Source organism: Rhyacophila brunnea, unplaced genomic scaffold, assembly GCF_057557595.1.
Source record: "Rhyacophila brunnea isolate RB1 unplaced genomic scaffold, BYU_Rbru_1.0 scaffold_16, whole genome shotgun sequence".
Taxonomy (NCBI): domain Eukaryota; kingdom Metazoa; phylum Arthropoda; class Insecta; order Trichoptera; family Rhyacophilidae; genus Rhyacophila; species Rhyacophila brunnea.
This window is the reverse complement of record NW_028232816.1, coordinates 15,821,040-15,833,704: the sequence shown is the minus strand read 5'-3', so window position 1 is coordinate 15,833,704 and position 12,665 is coordinate 15,821,040. Positions and strand designations below refer to the sequence as shown.

The 12,665-nt window shown below is 34.0% G+C and overlaps 1 protein-coding gene across 1 annotated transcript in view; it reads right to left on the bottom strand.

Annotated features, from left to right (window-relative positions):
* LOC147074453 (thrombospondin type-1 domain-containing protein 4-like) overlaps positions 1-12,260 on the bottom strand; it is a 523,747-nt gene extending 511,487 nt beyond the window's left edge. Inside the window, exon 1 of the mRNA XM_085943531.1 lies at positions 12,063-12,260. Coding sequence (XP_085799657.1) covers positions 12,063-12,088 — 26 coding nt within the window. The 5' untranslated portion in view covers positions 12,089-12,260. The remainder of the gene's footprint in view (positions 1-12,062) is intronic.
* Positions 12,261-12,665: the final 405 nt, after the last annotated feature.

Below are 12,665 nucleotides of genomic sequence, written 5' to 3'. Positions count from 1 at the left end.
TAGTAGGTAAGTACCTCGAACCCCTTTCAATAAAAAAAAATTCCATCCCCATATATTTTTAAATATCATATGAATGTGTTTTGTCAAAATAATGTGTAATTAATTTCTCGAATGCTATTATCACTCCGGTAGTACGTCACAACGATGTCATATGACGTCATGTCGACCGGGCAACTTCAACTCGCAAGTTATAACATAAGGCCCATGTACGATAAACCCCATTACAATATACGTATTACAATACGACAAGAGTTGTGTTGTCAGGATATTTTATGCTTCGATTATTTTTTTATTTAAGGTGTCATGAAGCGATTGCATCGCCTGTTTCGTGGAAAACCGCCACTGTATAAGGGCGACACAATATAACGGAATGGGACAACTGGACGCCAGCACTATTGGACGCCGCACTGTCGTAGACACGTATACAGAACGTAGACGAGGAATTTTAAAAAGTTTCTATCTACTACTAAAGTTGGTAGTTTTAATTAATTTTACTCTTAACATAATATTTTTTTATTGCGGATTGAGAATTACCATGCCTAAAGGCTTTATAAAAAAATAAAAAACTCTTTTTTCGTTGGAACTTAAACATATACACGATTAAAACATTATTTACGTGTGCATATTTAAATTCTCACCAACTATTAAATCATAATATAATAATTTTAATATAAATAATAATATTAAATATTTTTTTAAAGTATCTATAAGTACATAACGTATATTTAATTTCGAATTGCGTGGCATCCAGTTGTCCGGCGCCAAATCGTCCTAGACCCCAATATGAAGGGCGGCGAATGAATATAAATATTACTACTTTTGAGAGCAGTGCCGGTTTTACATGAAACAAACAAAACTTTCGCATCATAGAAAGAATCTAACCGAATCCGAAAATCCTGGCAATATAACTATTATTGAACTACCACTGTAATACATATTACCTATATTAATGTTGGTTGATCACACAGGCAAAGTTTTCACAGGGATACCTCCAAACTTGTCAGCGCGACTAAACTCCATGTCCCTAAAACCATCTCTATTTGATAGTAGGTTTCATGGAAATGCTCTAAACCCAAGAAGATTGTGTGTATATCAAATGAAATATTTTTGTGTATTTGTCCGTTTTAAGTCGAATACCTACTCATTAATGAGACGTAACTATAAATTATAACTCTTCCAGATACTGTGACCAACTCTAAATTCGAACTAATTATTTGGCGTACATACCAGTGACTGTAACTGCAACGGTCACCGTTACGGCTCGCTAATGAGTATCCGGCTTAAGATAGCCGACGATACATAATAAAATAGGTAAATAGGAAACCAAATACTTTGCAGATAATTTGAAACTAAACATGAAATTGGACAAAGTCTGCTTAAGACCGGCACTTTGCCACTGTCTCGAGATATCACAAAATAATGTTCCACCAAACAAAAAAAGGTTGGTGACCATTGATATAATATAAATTATTCTAAACATACTTTTTGTCAGTCCTTTTCCTGACGCGCAAAGTTTTGTATAGCCAGAAAGAAACGTTTATCTTTTTTCCAATACTCGGAACAGATTGGCAATATGCTTTTTTGACAGTTGAAATAAAAGCATCTAAAACTCGAATAATGACTGAAGTCTCGAAAATTTCCCATAAAAATGTTTCGAGACGAGCGAGCTCTGTTGATGTGAGGAAGACGGCTTTGCTCTCCTTTTACCGTCAATAAAAATAATAACTTTGATTCACGAAAAAGTACAACTCTTCACGCCAGAGATTTCCAACAATTTTTGGTTCACGAAAACCTTGGAACATTTTTTAAAATTACGGGGAGCTCTTACCTGAATGACACATGCTCTCACAATATCTAAACTCACCTCGTCTTCCGCACAGCCATAAATCAAACCTTTCAGGAACGTCGCTCCGATGTTCCGACTTTTTCGACTTATACAAGGTATAAATGAGAACTCTGCCATTCTGGGCAGTGTTGACCTGTGTGACCCTGATAACTATCTTAGAAATAGAGACCACCAGTTGTTTATTCTCCCAAGGTGCAGAACCAACCTGCCACTGATAATGCCAATTGGGAGAGTGATAACTATGTTCAACGAAATTGCTTCGGGTGTTGATATATTCCACTTACGTGAGAATGAGTTTAGGTGGATGTTGTTTTATAAATTCTTAAAATAGGCTCTGCTTAACTCATCCGGTGTACTTCCTTGTACCTATCTAATTCATCTAATTCATCTCGTGATATATCTCTTTTTTATGAAATACTGTTATATTTATATATCTTTGTTTCTAAATGTCATGTTGTGAACGTCTTAAATTTGTAATGTCCACAATATGTTAAAAAAATAAATAAATAAATTGAAATGAAGACCGCGCACATGGGCACCTAGCTACGTGAGAATGAGTTTAGGTGGATGTTGTTTTATAAATTCTTAAAATAGGCTCTGCCTAACTCATCCGGTGTACTTCCTTGTACCTATCTAATTCATCTAATTCATCTCGTGATATATCTCTTTTTTTATGAAATACTGTTATATTTATATATCTTTGTTTCTAAATGTCATGTTGTGAACGTCTTAAATTTGTAATGTCCACAATATGTTAAAAAAAAAAAAAAAAAAATTGAAATGAAGACCGCGCACATGGGCACCTAGCTACGTGAGAATGAGTTTAGGTGGATGTTGTTTTATAAATTCTTAAAATAGGCTCTGCCTAACTCATCCGGTGTACTTCCTTGTACCTATCTAATTCATCTAATTCATCTCGTGATATATCTCTTTTTTTATGAAATACTGTTATATTTATATATCTTTGTTTCTAAATGTCATGTTGTGAACGTCTTAAATTTGTAATGTCCACAATATGTTAAAAAAATAAATAAATAAATTGAAATGAAGACCGCGCACATGGGCACCTAGCTACAGTCGCGCATAGCCTCTCGAAACGTGGATATGTATGGGATGCGGCGACCGGCGAGCCGTTATAGGAATGTTCAATTCGTAAGCATGTGCATAATATGCAGTATGCGTACTGGCGGCTTCGTCTCGCAGCCCGAGACGCATGCGATTTGTTGCTAGCACCACTAGATGTTTTTTTTAAACAAAAAAGTCATTTACGACTTTATAAGAAGTGACATCTCTAAATAATGTGCCTCTCCTTATGTAACATCAAAATGTATGTAATTTCATTACCTTCTGTATTAATTTATATTTCTACAAAATCCAAATACTATTATAGATTAACGCTGATGACGCTTAAAATGACGAAAAATACTGATTGTTTTTGGTACACGACTTATCTTAACACTTGAAATAGAAATTAACATTTTTCTATATGTAAACAACGTTACCGTACCTACATAATAATATTAATTGACAGAAAACAAACGACTAGTGCATAGTAGGTGGCGAAGCTTATTAATGACATCTCAATTCGTCACGTTTTATTTCTTCATCCTACGTCCGTCTCGTCCCTACGTTTTTACTCAATAATAATTATTACTAAAAAGGTGATACGAATTATCGTGGAAACACGATAAATTGCGTAGGGTAACGTTCATGCAACTGAATCTCATAGACCTGATAAATAAATATAGGCTAATTTTTAAGTGTACAAAGAAAAGAAATAACCTAACCTAACATAACATGGTTTACTTGACATTCGCTGAAGTGTTACTAGATCGGGCAGGTTGAAAATAGATTGGGCGCCAAAATAAAAGGCGCGTGTTGAAAAAAATGGCGCGTAAAATTTATTTTTCTTTCCATAAATCATCTTGGACGGATGCATTCGTATGCCTTGGATTCCTGAAAGTGAATAATAAAATACGACGTGAAAGGTTATTTTGAGCAATGAATACTTCACGGAATGGCATATAATATAATAGGTATAGGTATTACACCCGTTTATTATATTTACCGGTGTTGCCATAATGGTGTGCTCAATAAGTATCACCAAATATTGGCTTTAGCAATTATTGACTTTTTACTTTTTGATTTGGTTATCGAATAGAATGCGTCCAAATCAATTTGATGATATCATTTCAACGGAACTTTTAACTAATATAAACATGTAGCTAAAATAACCAAAGAGTTAACAAAGAGACGTAAACTAAATGCAAGAGAAGCTGATGCCATTCTAACACAAATAAAAATAACATTTTCAATGGCGTGATTCGTATTTTTTCGGTAGGAACAATGAAAGTGTATCAAATATCATTTTGTGAATACAATATGCTCATATTATCAGGGGTGCATTTAATATAAAACCAAACTGCCATAAATATTACCCATTGTATTATGTATTTAAATTTGAGTGAATAGTTCCATGGAAGTGTTAATGCTTTGATAATATCAAAACAATAGTGATAGGTATACTGAAACATAATTTTAAATTCACGGAATATTGTGATAGTGGTACAACGGATACACGTTTTGTGATTGATTCACAATATAATAAATAATAAATATAATACTATGTAGGGATTCCAATCCCGGGATCCCGAGCTATTTTCGATACCTATGAATCCCGGGATTGATAAACATAATCCCGAAACTTTCGGAATTGATTTTTTATCAATTTTTATGGAAAATAAAATAAAAACGAAAATATAACAGAAAATATACTTTTAATAACAAATAACTACATTAGAAATAAACTGAGTTTGAATGAAGTTCGATTTACACCCATGTGTAAGTTGGCGATTCATTTTAGTTGTTCACGTGAATTAATAAAAATGAGAAAGATTGGAAAAAAACCATGCTTGGCACTATTTACAAAGTAATCGCACCATGATCTCATACTTTTTACGGCAGTTTCATATTTGGCTGACTAATTAGATTTATGAAGCGGAAAGGCCATAAGTACACCATTATTTGCTTTACTATTTTAAATCTCGCTAACCCCTTCATTAAGTTTTTACTATCAGAAACAGCAATCTCATATTAAATTCACATTATTATTTACTCCATTAAACTTATGTATTTCCAAGATTGAACGTATACAATATTAACAATAAATGTCTTAAATAGTATAAATCATACTAGATTTATTTTTGACCGATTTTAACAATGTTTTGATTCGAACCTGGGACCCACGACGCGGCCAACACTTAAGCCGCGCGGCCATCGTGGGTGCTCCGTTTAGTGGATAACTATAAATTGCGTTGTGGTACGTGAAATAGGTATGAAGAAAATAATTAAATTACAATACATATCCATAACGTTGAATATGAATCGCATGCCAATAAAAAAACAATAACATTTTTGAATATCTACGGAAAATTATCGAGCGTTTATTTACAATAAACCAATATCTATTTTACACTACGACATTATGAATTTATTATTGGTCATGTTTTCCAGGCAATTTTTAAACACTTGCTGTAATGCTTTTGGACCATAATATACGTACATATTTCCTAATTTTATTATTACAAGAAGATTGAGTCATGAATGGAACATCGCTTCTGCAACGAGGTATAATAACCATAGGCACTCTAGTTCGAGGGTGATCGAGTGTAAAAATCGATCTTCAGAGAACAGACTATCATCCATCGACTGGATGCTTTCGAGATATGACTGTACCGGCATGCGATGGGAATTTCCTGGGCTTATATAGCATCAAGCGCAGAAGTATTATTTCAGTATGTTTAATAATGCAGATAAAGGTAGAGGGCAGCAGAGGGATTCTCTTAGCTACATAACCTCCCCGTAAGTGGCTCAATGTCCAAGGCGTTGGCAATCTAATACGGCTAGCCCATGATAGAGAGATGTATTACAATCTGGTCAATCAATATTTTAATAGAAAATGACACCAAATGAATCAGAATAATTATTAAAGCTTTGTATTTATTTCCCATGAAAAAACACCTGTAGACAGTCGTTCATTAATATGGTAACATTAATTATTAATGTAGAATGCACTTCTCTTATTATGTTTATAAATAAATGTTTAATCAAATTTTACTACACCCAAACAACATACCAAAGCACTATTAAGACAAGGGGTCATTGGCTGGGAATTTGGCATAATGTTTTGACTGAGGTTCACATTACTAGCTCATTTTTAATCACGTTACTAATATTAAAAGTAATATACAAACATTCTCGTGAGAAAATTGTTGTAATGCCTGATATGACAATGTAGTTTTAATAATATCACCACCTGTTAGTCCAGTGGTATTCAAAGTGTGCAGTCCTGGGGCGCCGCATGCAATTATCAATTTTGGGCTGAAAAGCCGATAGCAACTATTGATTTTTACAACGTTTTTATTAGCTCGTATTCTTGTTTGTCTGGTGGTTGTTTGTCCAGTACAAATCTTGCAATCGATTTTTAACTAACTTCCCGACTAGCTAGACATTTGAAACATTTAGAATATATCAGAACACGATGCCAATGCATTCTTTTAATACTTTTAGCCATCTTTAAGCAGAATTGAATTCATTTTCAGTTAATTCTGTTTTGTACGGAAAGTTAGTTATTTCAGAAAAATCCGTAAAAACTAAAACTCTATTAGGTATTGGTTGCTAAGGGGGTGGTCCTAGCAACTAAATTATTAATATATACGTGCGTTACTATGGAAATCAAAATGAAATGTCAAAATGACATTTCAGTAAGTATTCTATATTTGTTTGTTTGTTTGTTTTTTATTTACTTCATATCAAGTACAAGTTTGAGCATATTGAGCATAATAATTCATCAAAAAATTTTAAAACTTTGTATATAAAAAGCTCTTTTTATCTTGTAATTATTTTATATTATAATTATTTTGGAAGGAAGCTAAAATACGTCAGAAAAATATTTGGACTCAGTTGTGGATGAAATTTTTAATTTAGACAGAAAAAGCCGTAAGCATTGAGGATATTTTTTTCAGCTGAAAAACCGAAAATCGTAAATACTGCTGACTATATTTATGTAAAAAAAAAATTATAGTAACTCTCTGAGAGAACGTTTCTGAGAATTGATTGATGAGTAACATAATTTGTGTGTAGAATGTAAAATCATCCCGAAATTTTTCGAGGGCTAGAAATAAGTAGGAAAAGCTAGGAGAGATATATGGATATCTTTGAAAGGAGAGTAAGTATTGAGAAGAATCTTTTGGGCTGTTCAAGAAGGTGGCATTTTGAGGTCAAGGTATGATGAGGAGCTATACACACATTATTATGGGGGTGAAATGCAGATAACGCGCTGGATCGGTCACGTGCATAGAATGCCGAAGGGTGGAGATAGACTGATGGTCGGTGAACGACATAATTACTGGACACTAAAGTTTGTCAGTCATTCATAGGTATTTGCGCCACGTGAGATTTAAGAATGCTCGGTCAACGCAACTGAAGAGTGTCGACGCTGGATCGTCCAGGGTGGAGGAAGTTTTTCAAAGAGACCAAGACCCGCCAAGGGATGTAGTGCCATACATGATGAGTAGAAATAGACATTACTCCGAACTCCGACGATTCCTTAAGCGTTTTTTTTATTATTTAATATTACAATACCCACATAGGTATAAATAGTGCCCAAGTGTAGTTTATATAATTATAAGGTAGGTAAAAAAACAAAAAAAACCTTAGGGTACACTATACAACTACTAAATACAACTAAAGTATATTTTTTTCACACCTATGATTTAAATTAAAATATGTATTCTTCCACAAAGCGTAAGTAACACTCACTTACTAACTGGAGGGTCCTCGTTATGTTAAAAAGATGTTTCGGAATAACACTAGCTGGAGGTTGAATTTATATGATTCGTGTATTATGTTTATCGTTTTCAATTGATTTTATATTAATCGAAGTTAATTACAGTGATAGTATCTGTTCACAGATGTCGATATGAATATATTAATCAGAGGTATGCAACTACATATTATTATTGGTACAATAAAACACGCGAGAAATACATGAACTCATTTAGCGCTAACATCGCGACTGGCGCGTTTGGAGTACTTGGCCAATAGATATAATTAACGCGTTATTTAAATTTGGTAATTAAAAGTTCAGCAGTGATTGTGTTAAGACCAGTCAGGAGTCCAGCAAGTGAGTAGAATAGATCCTATTTAAAGAAAGTTCACTCATTAGTATAATATTACATTCATATCGTAGTATATTTTTGGGTTTCCACCGTGTCTCCTTCTTCTTTCTTTACTCGACGTTTCGGGCTCGTTGCAGAGGCCATTATCAAGAGATGATATGATAATGGCCTCTGCAACGAGCCCGAAACGTCGAGTAAGAAGGAAGAAGGAGACACGGTGGAAACCCAAAAATATACTACGATAAAAAACAACCGTGAAAGCCTCAAAAATTATATCACTTTCATATATTTAGGCTGCAGAACTATACTTAGGAGCGTAATTATAAGATAAGCGCCTATTTTTAGGAAGCCCATATAACGGCAACTTAGATTGCATCGCCTACAATATCCATACATAATAATACGTCACCCAGGACGAAACCTCTTATAATACGGATAAAGTCACACCGTTAATTAGCAACTCTGGATGTTGTTTTTATTGCCAGGTTAATATAGATGTTTCTGCATCGCACTCCGTGTCGTTTTGCTTTATTACATGAATTTATATTCCAACTACCTAGTCTGGTACTACTTCCTATGCGATAAAATATGGTGCGGGATTTGCTATTATTTGGTACCTACCTAGTGAAAATAAAATTAGTGTAAATAGGTAGGTAGTAGAATTTTTTTATGCTGCTTTTAATATCAAGTATTACCTACATAAAAGTGGAATAATACTCATTAATTAATTATAATATTAATATTTAGGTTACCCACGCCACATGCAAGCAAAGACGTCATGTGAGGGTAGGCAGGATATGCGTTGCTTAGGGGCGGCAAATGAAGGAACAAATGCGATCATTACAATTTTTGAAAGCAGTGGCAGTTTTCGTTTTTCAGTAAGGTAGACGATGCAGTCGCTTCGATAGAAATTACCGACATCTTAGTTTTAAATAACATAATGGGGACTCTAAGTATGGCACTGCCATAGACCCCCATGTACCTAAAAACACTTTTGTTTTCATAGAAGTGCTCCAACCTTAGTAGATTACGTAAGTATGTAAATTTTTCAAGAATTCTGTTTCTACAATTTGAGAGTAAAAATGAGAGGGGTAGGCTTTCTAAGTCTGCCTAAGAGCGGCATTTTAGTTTGGGACGTCACTGCATGCAAGCTTGTTAATAGATATAAGGTAATATCCGAAAAATAAAACACATCAGTGAAAAATTCATGTCAAATTGACATTAGAGTGAAAGTTCGTCTTAAAGGAAAAATCATGCTGCCACCTCAAATACCTACTACAAAAAATACTCAGCTGGTTAGAAACGCTCTATATTCAAATGTTTATGTAAAGTGATACTAAACGTGATATTATTTCAATCATTAAGATTCAAAATTCAATTTGATAATATAAAAATTAAATATTGTTTACCCCTGTTGCACGTGTATTTAGGTATATAATACATTTTATAAAGGGCGTTACCTCAGATCCATAATTCTCATCTAATAACTAAAGACCCCCATCACGATCAAAAGCCCCTTTTGATAAACGTCTCGTATAATTTCTATGTCTTTAAAAACATATTACTTGTAACTTATATGTAGTCACATAACATGTGATTCACTAGTAATTATTACACGGAACACTTGAGATAAGAGAAGATAAGACATCATTCTAATCTATTGGTTAAATAATATATTATGTTCTTTTATACATACCGGTGAGTATTTATTATTCATTACATTACAATAAATTGATACAATTTTAATTGGTTGTCCTAATTATCATTTGATACAATCTTCCATAAGTATTTTTGTTATTAAACTTATAATGACGTCTCGATAAGCGAAAGCGTTAATCTACTCGATTCACTGTAGTGACTCCCTACCAGCGAAGCTATTCAATACACAAGGCGGCTATCGACGGTATTTAATCATATTTATGTATTGAGACAGTTAATTGTTACAATAAGTTAACCGTCTAAAAACTGTCAAAATTTTCTTGCCCTCCCTTGTCCCTCTCTTGGATGTGATAACTTTTAGAGCGAGATAGACAATTTTGACAGTTAGACGGTTAACTTATTGTGACAATAATAATACCTCAAAAAGTGATAATATTTATCACTTTAACCGTCGATAGCCGCATTGTGTATAGAATAGACCCCCGGGTTCCGCAAGAATTCGCAAAATCTTGCGAAAAAAGTGCCACTTGATAGAAAATAGAGACGATAATAATAATTATTTTTTTATTGTGACCTATTTTAAAACAATTATTTTTCGTTGACGTTTAGCTTGATTGCTGTAGCGCTGTAGACATCAGATTTTTTGGACAGTTGCGGGTCTATTCTATACACAAGGCTGCTTTCGGTCCGCTACGGCAGCTAAATAGGGTAGGAAAGTATCGAATTATTAACACTTATTGTAACAATTACAATAATTTAGTTATAATTCTTACAATAAGATAAGTACTATGTTTTAACAGCACCTCTCTTGGCTGTGATACATTTTAGACCGAGATAGACAGTTTTGACAGTTCAGACGGTTAACTTATTGTAATTGTTATACTTTCTATACTTTCCTACCCTATTTAGCTGCCGTAGCGTACCGAAAGCAGGCTTGTGTATAGAATAGACCCGCTGGATGGTTTACCACGTAACAAATAAGTAAGTACGTAATTTAATGGAGGATTTAACCTAAACTATTGTCAACTCTATTTCGGGGTTATGATAGATATATATCGTGATTATGGTTGTCAGAACTTTGATCAGCTCCTAGTACCAACACTTTTTTTAAATTTAAACGTTATTTTCATTACATGGCTACTTGTAATCGTTAAATCACCTTGAAGAATATTTGAAAAATACTGAAAAGTTCATTTATATTGAGTAAACTCGCTTACGCGTTAAAATTAGTGACGTCATGTTCAAAAGCAAACGTTTTCTTTGATCTATCGTTTCGCTAAAATAAAACATTAATTAACAGAGATTTTTTTATAAATTTAACTGGAAAAACTTCTTTTAGCAAGGTGCCGAAATATTTTAGTAAATACTTTTGCCTTGACTACGTTATTAACACGTTGTCAAAGTGTATTGTGTGGATAAGTCAGGCGAAACACAACAAATGAACGACGTACCGCGATTTCCACAACACATTTGTATAGTCATATCACTCTGTGATTAAACTGGGACTGGGTTTAACACTGGGATTAAAGCAATAGACCCGCAATACTTAATTGTGAAAATAAAATATAGAATAACATTTCAACATTCTGTCAATGTACCTACTTCCGTAATCCTAGTCGTACATAGAAAATTGTCTCGACTCTCGACATGTCGAGTGAGATTTGTTACACGCGATAAGCAGATGTATTTTTCTACCAAAAGGTCGCACCGAACCTATATGCGGTGGTACCTACATTAAGTTACTTGTGTTTTATGAATGACAACAAAATCACATCGACGAATTCGACGTGTGGCAGTCGGACGAGTTTCTATGTGCGACAGGACTTAGTATAGAGATTTTTGAACAGTTGAACAACACTAACGTTGAATTTACGTGCAAGCCATCTCATACACCGGTAAAAAGAATTTCGGTAGCAATGTGGTGTCTACAAGAATGATTAGGTACATGATTTTCTTCCAACGTAATGTGGGGTGCGTAAATGCTTTATATTTTCGCATTAGCAATATTAAACGATATATTTTATGGTTGAGGCTAGAGATGTGGCTGCTACATTATGTATTGGCGATAATTTAAGTGGTTTGTAATTATTTATGGTTTACTGTACGAATGGGTGAGGTGGACTTGGGAACTCCGGGCACCCAACAGTCTCGCACTCTTGGTTTCCAAGTCACACGTCATGCCCACGGTTATGTCAAAACATCACTCGTGGCTTTGGACCACACGGTCTATACAGGCGCAGTCAACCTCTAGGTCTAGGAGAGAGAGTAAAATACACCGAACCTTCATTACGTATTTAGAATAATTAGATGTCAATATGTGAATATCTTCATCGTAATTATTCCGACAATGTCCATAAATAAGAATTAAAATTTCTTACCTTAAAACAAGGCATCCCCGATCCATCGCGATGAATATCCAATTTTGATTGTCTATGAATCTTCAGACGCTTCTTTCTTCTTTTTTGAATTTAGAACACAACCATTTTTTTATAATTTGAACTCCACAATAAATAATAATTAACACCTTCACGCCCGTTGGTTTGTGTTCGCCGCTGGCAATTAATCCTCACCTTTTACTGTAACAAAGAGAAAAACGTAATTAAAAACTGTGTAATACTACGGCGTCAACGTGTTGCTATGTGTTAAATGTAACACGTAGAACCGTGTAAGTAAGTAGATGCGATAAAAAGCTTCATAATAAAATTCTTTTATAATTAAATTTAGGTGGGTATAAAATAAAAGAATTTTGTGTTAATAAGGGCTCATACAACACATTTTTATAGAACCGTATAACAAATCAATGTTCACTGTTCAAACTCTAGTGGTATAGTGTCATATATAGTCCTGTATGGTAGGTGGATAATAAGGCCCATCGCTCATTACGACGGCTAGACTCAACCACAACTAGTATGAGAAGCTAACCCAGTTGATTAAATCGACGTCAAAGTTAAATATTATGCAATTATAAATTTCACATAGGT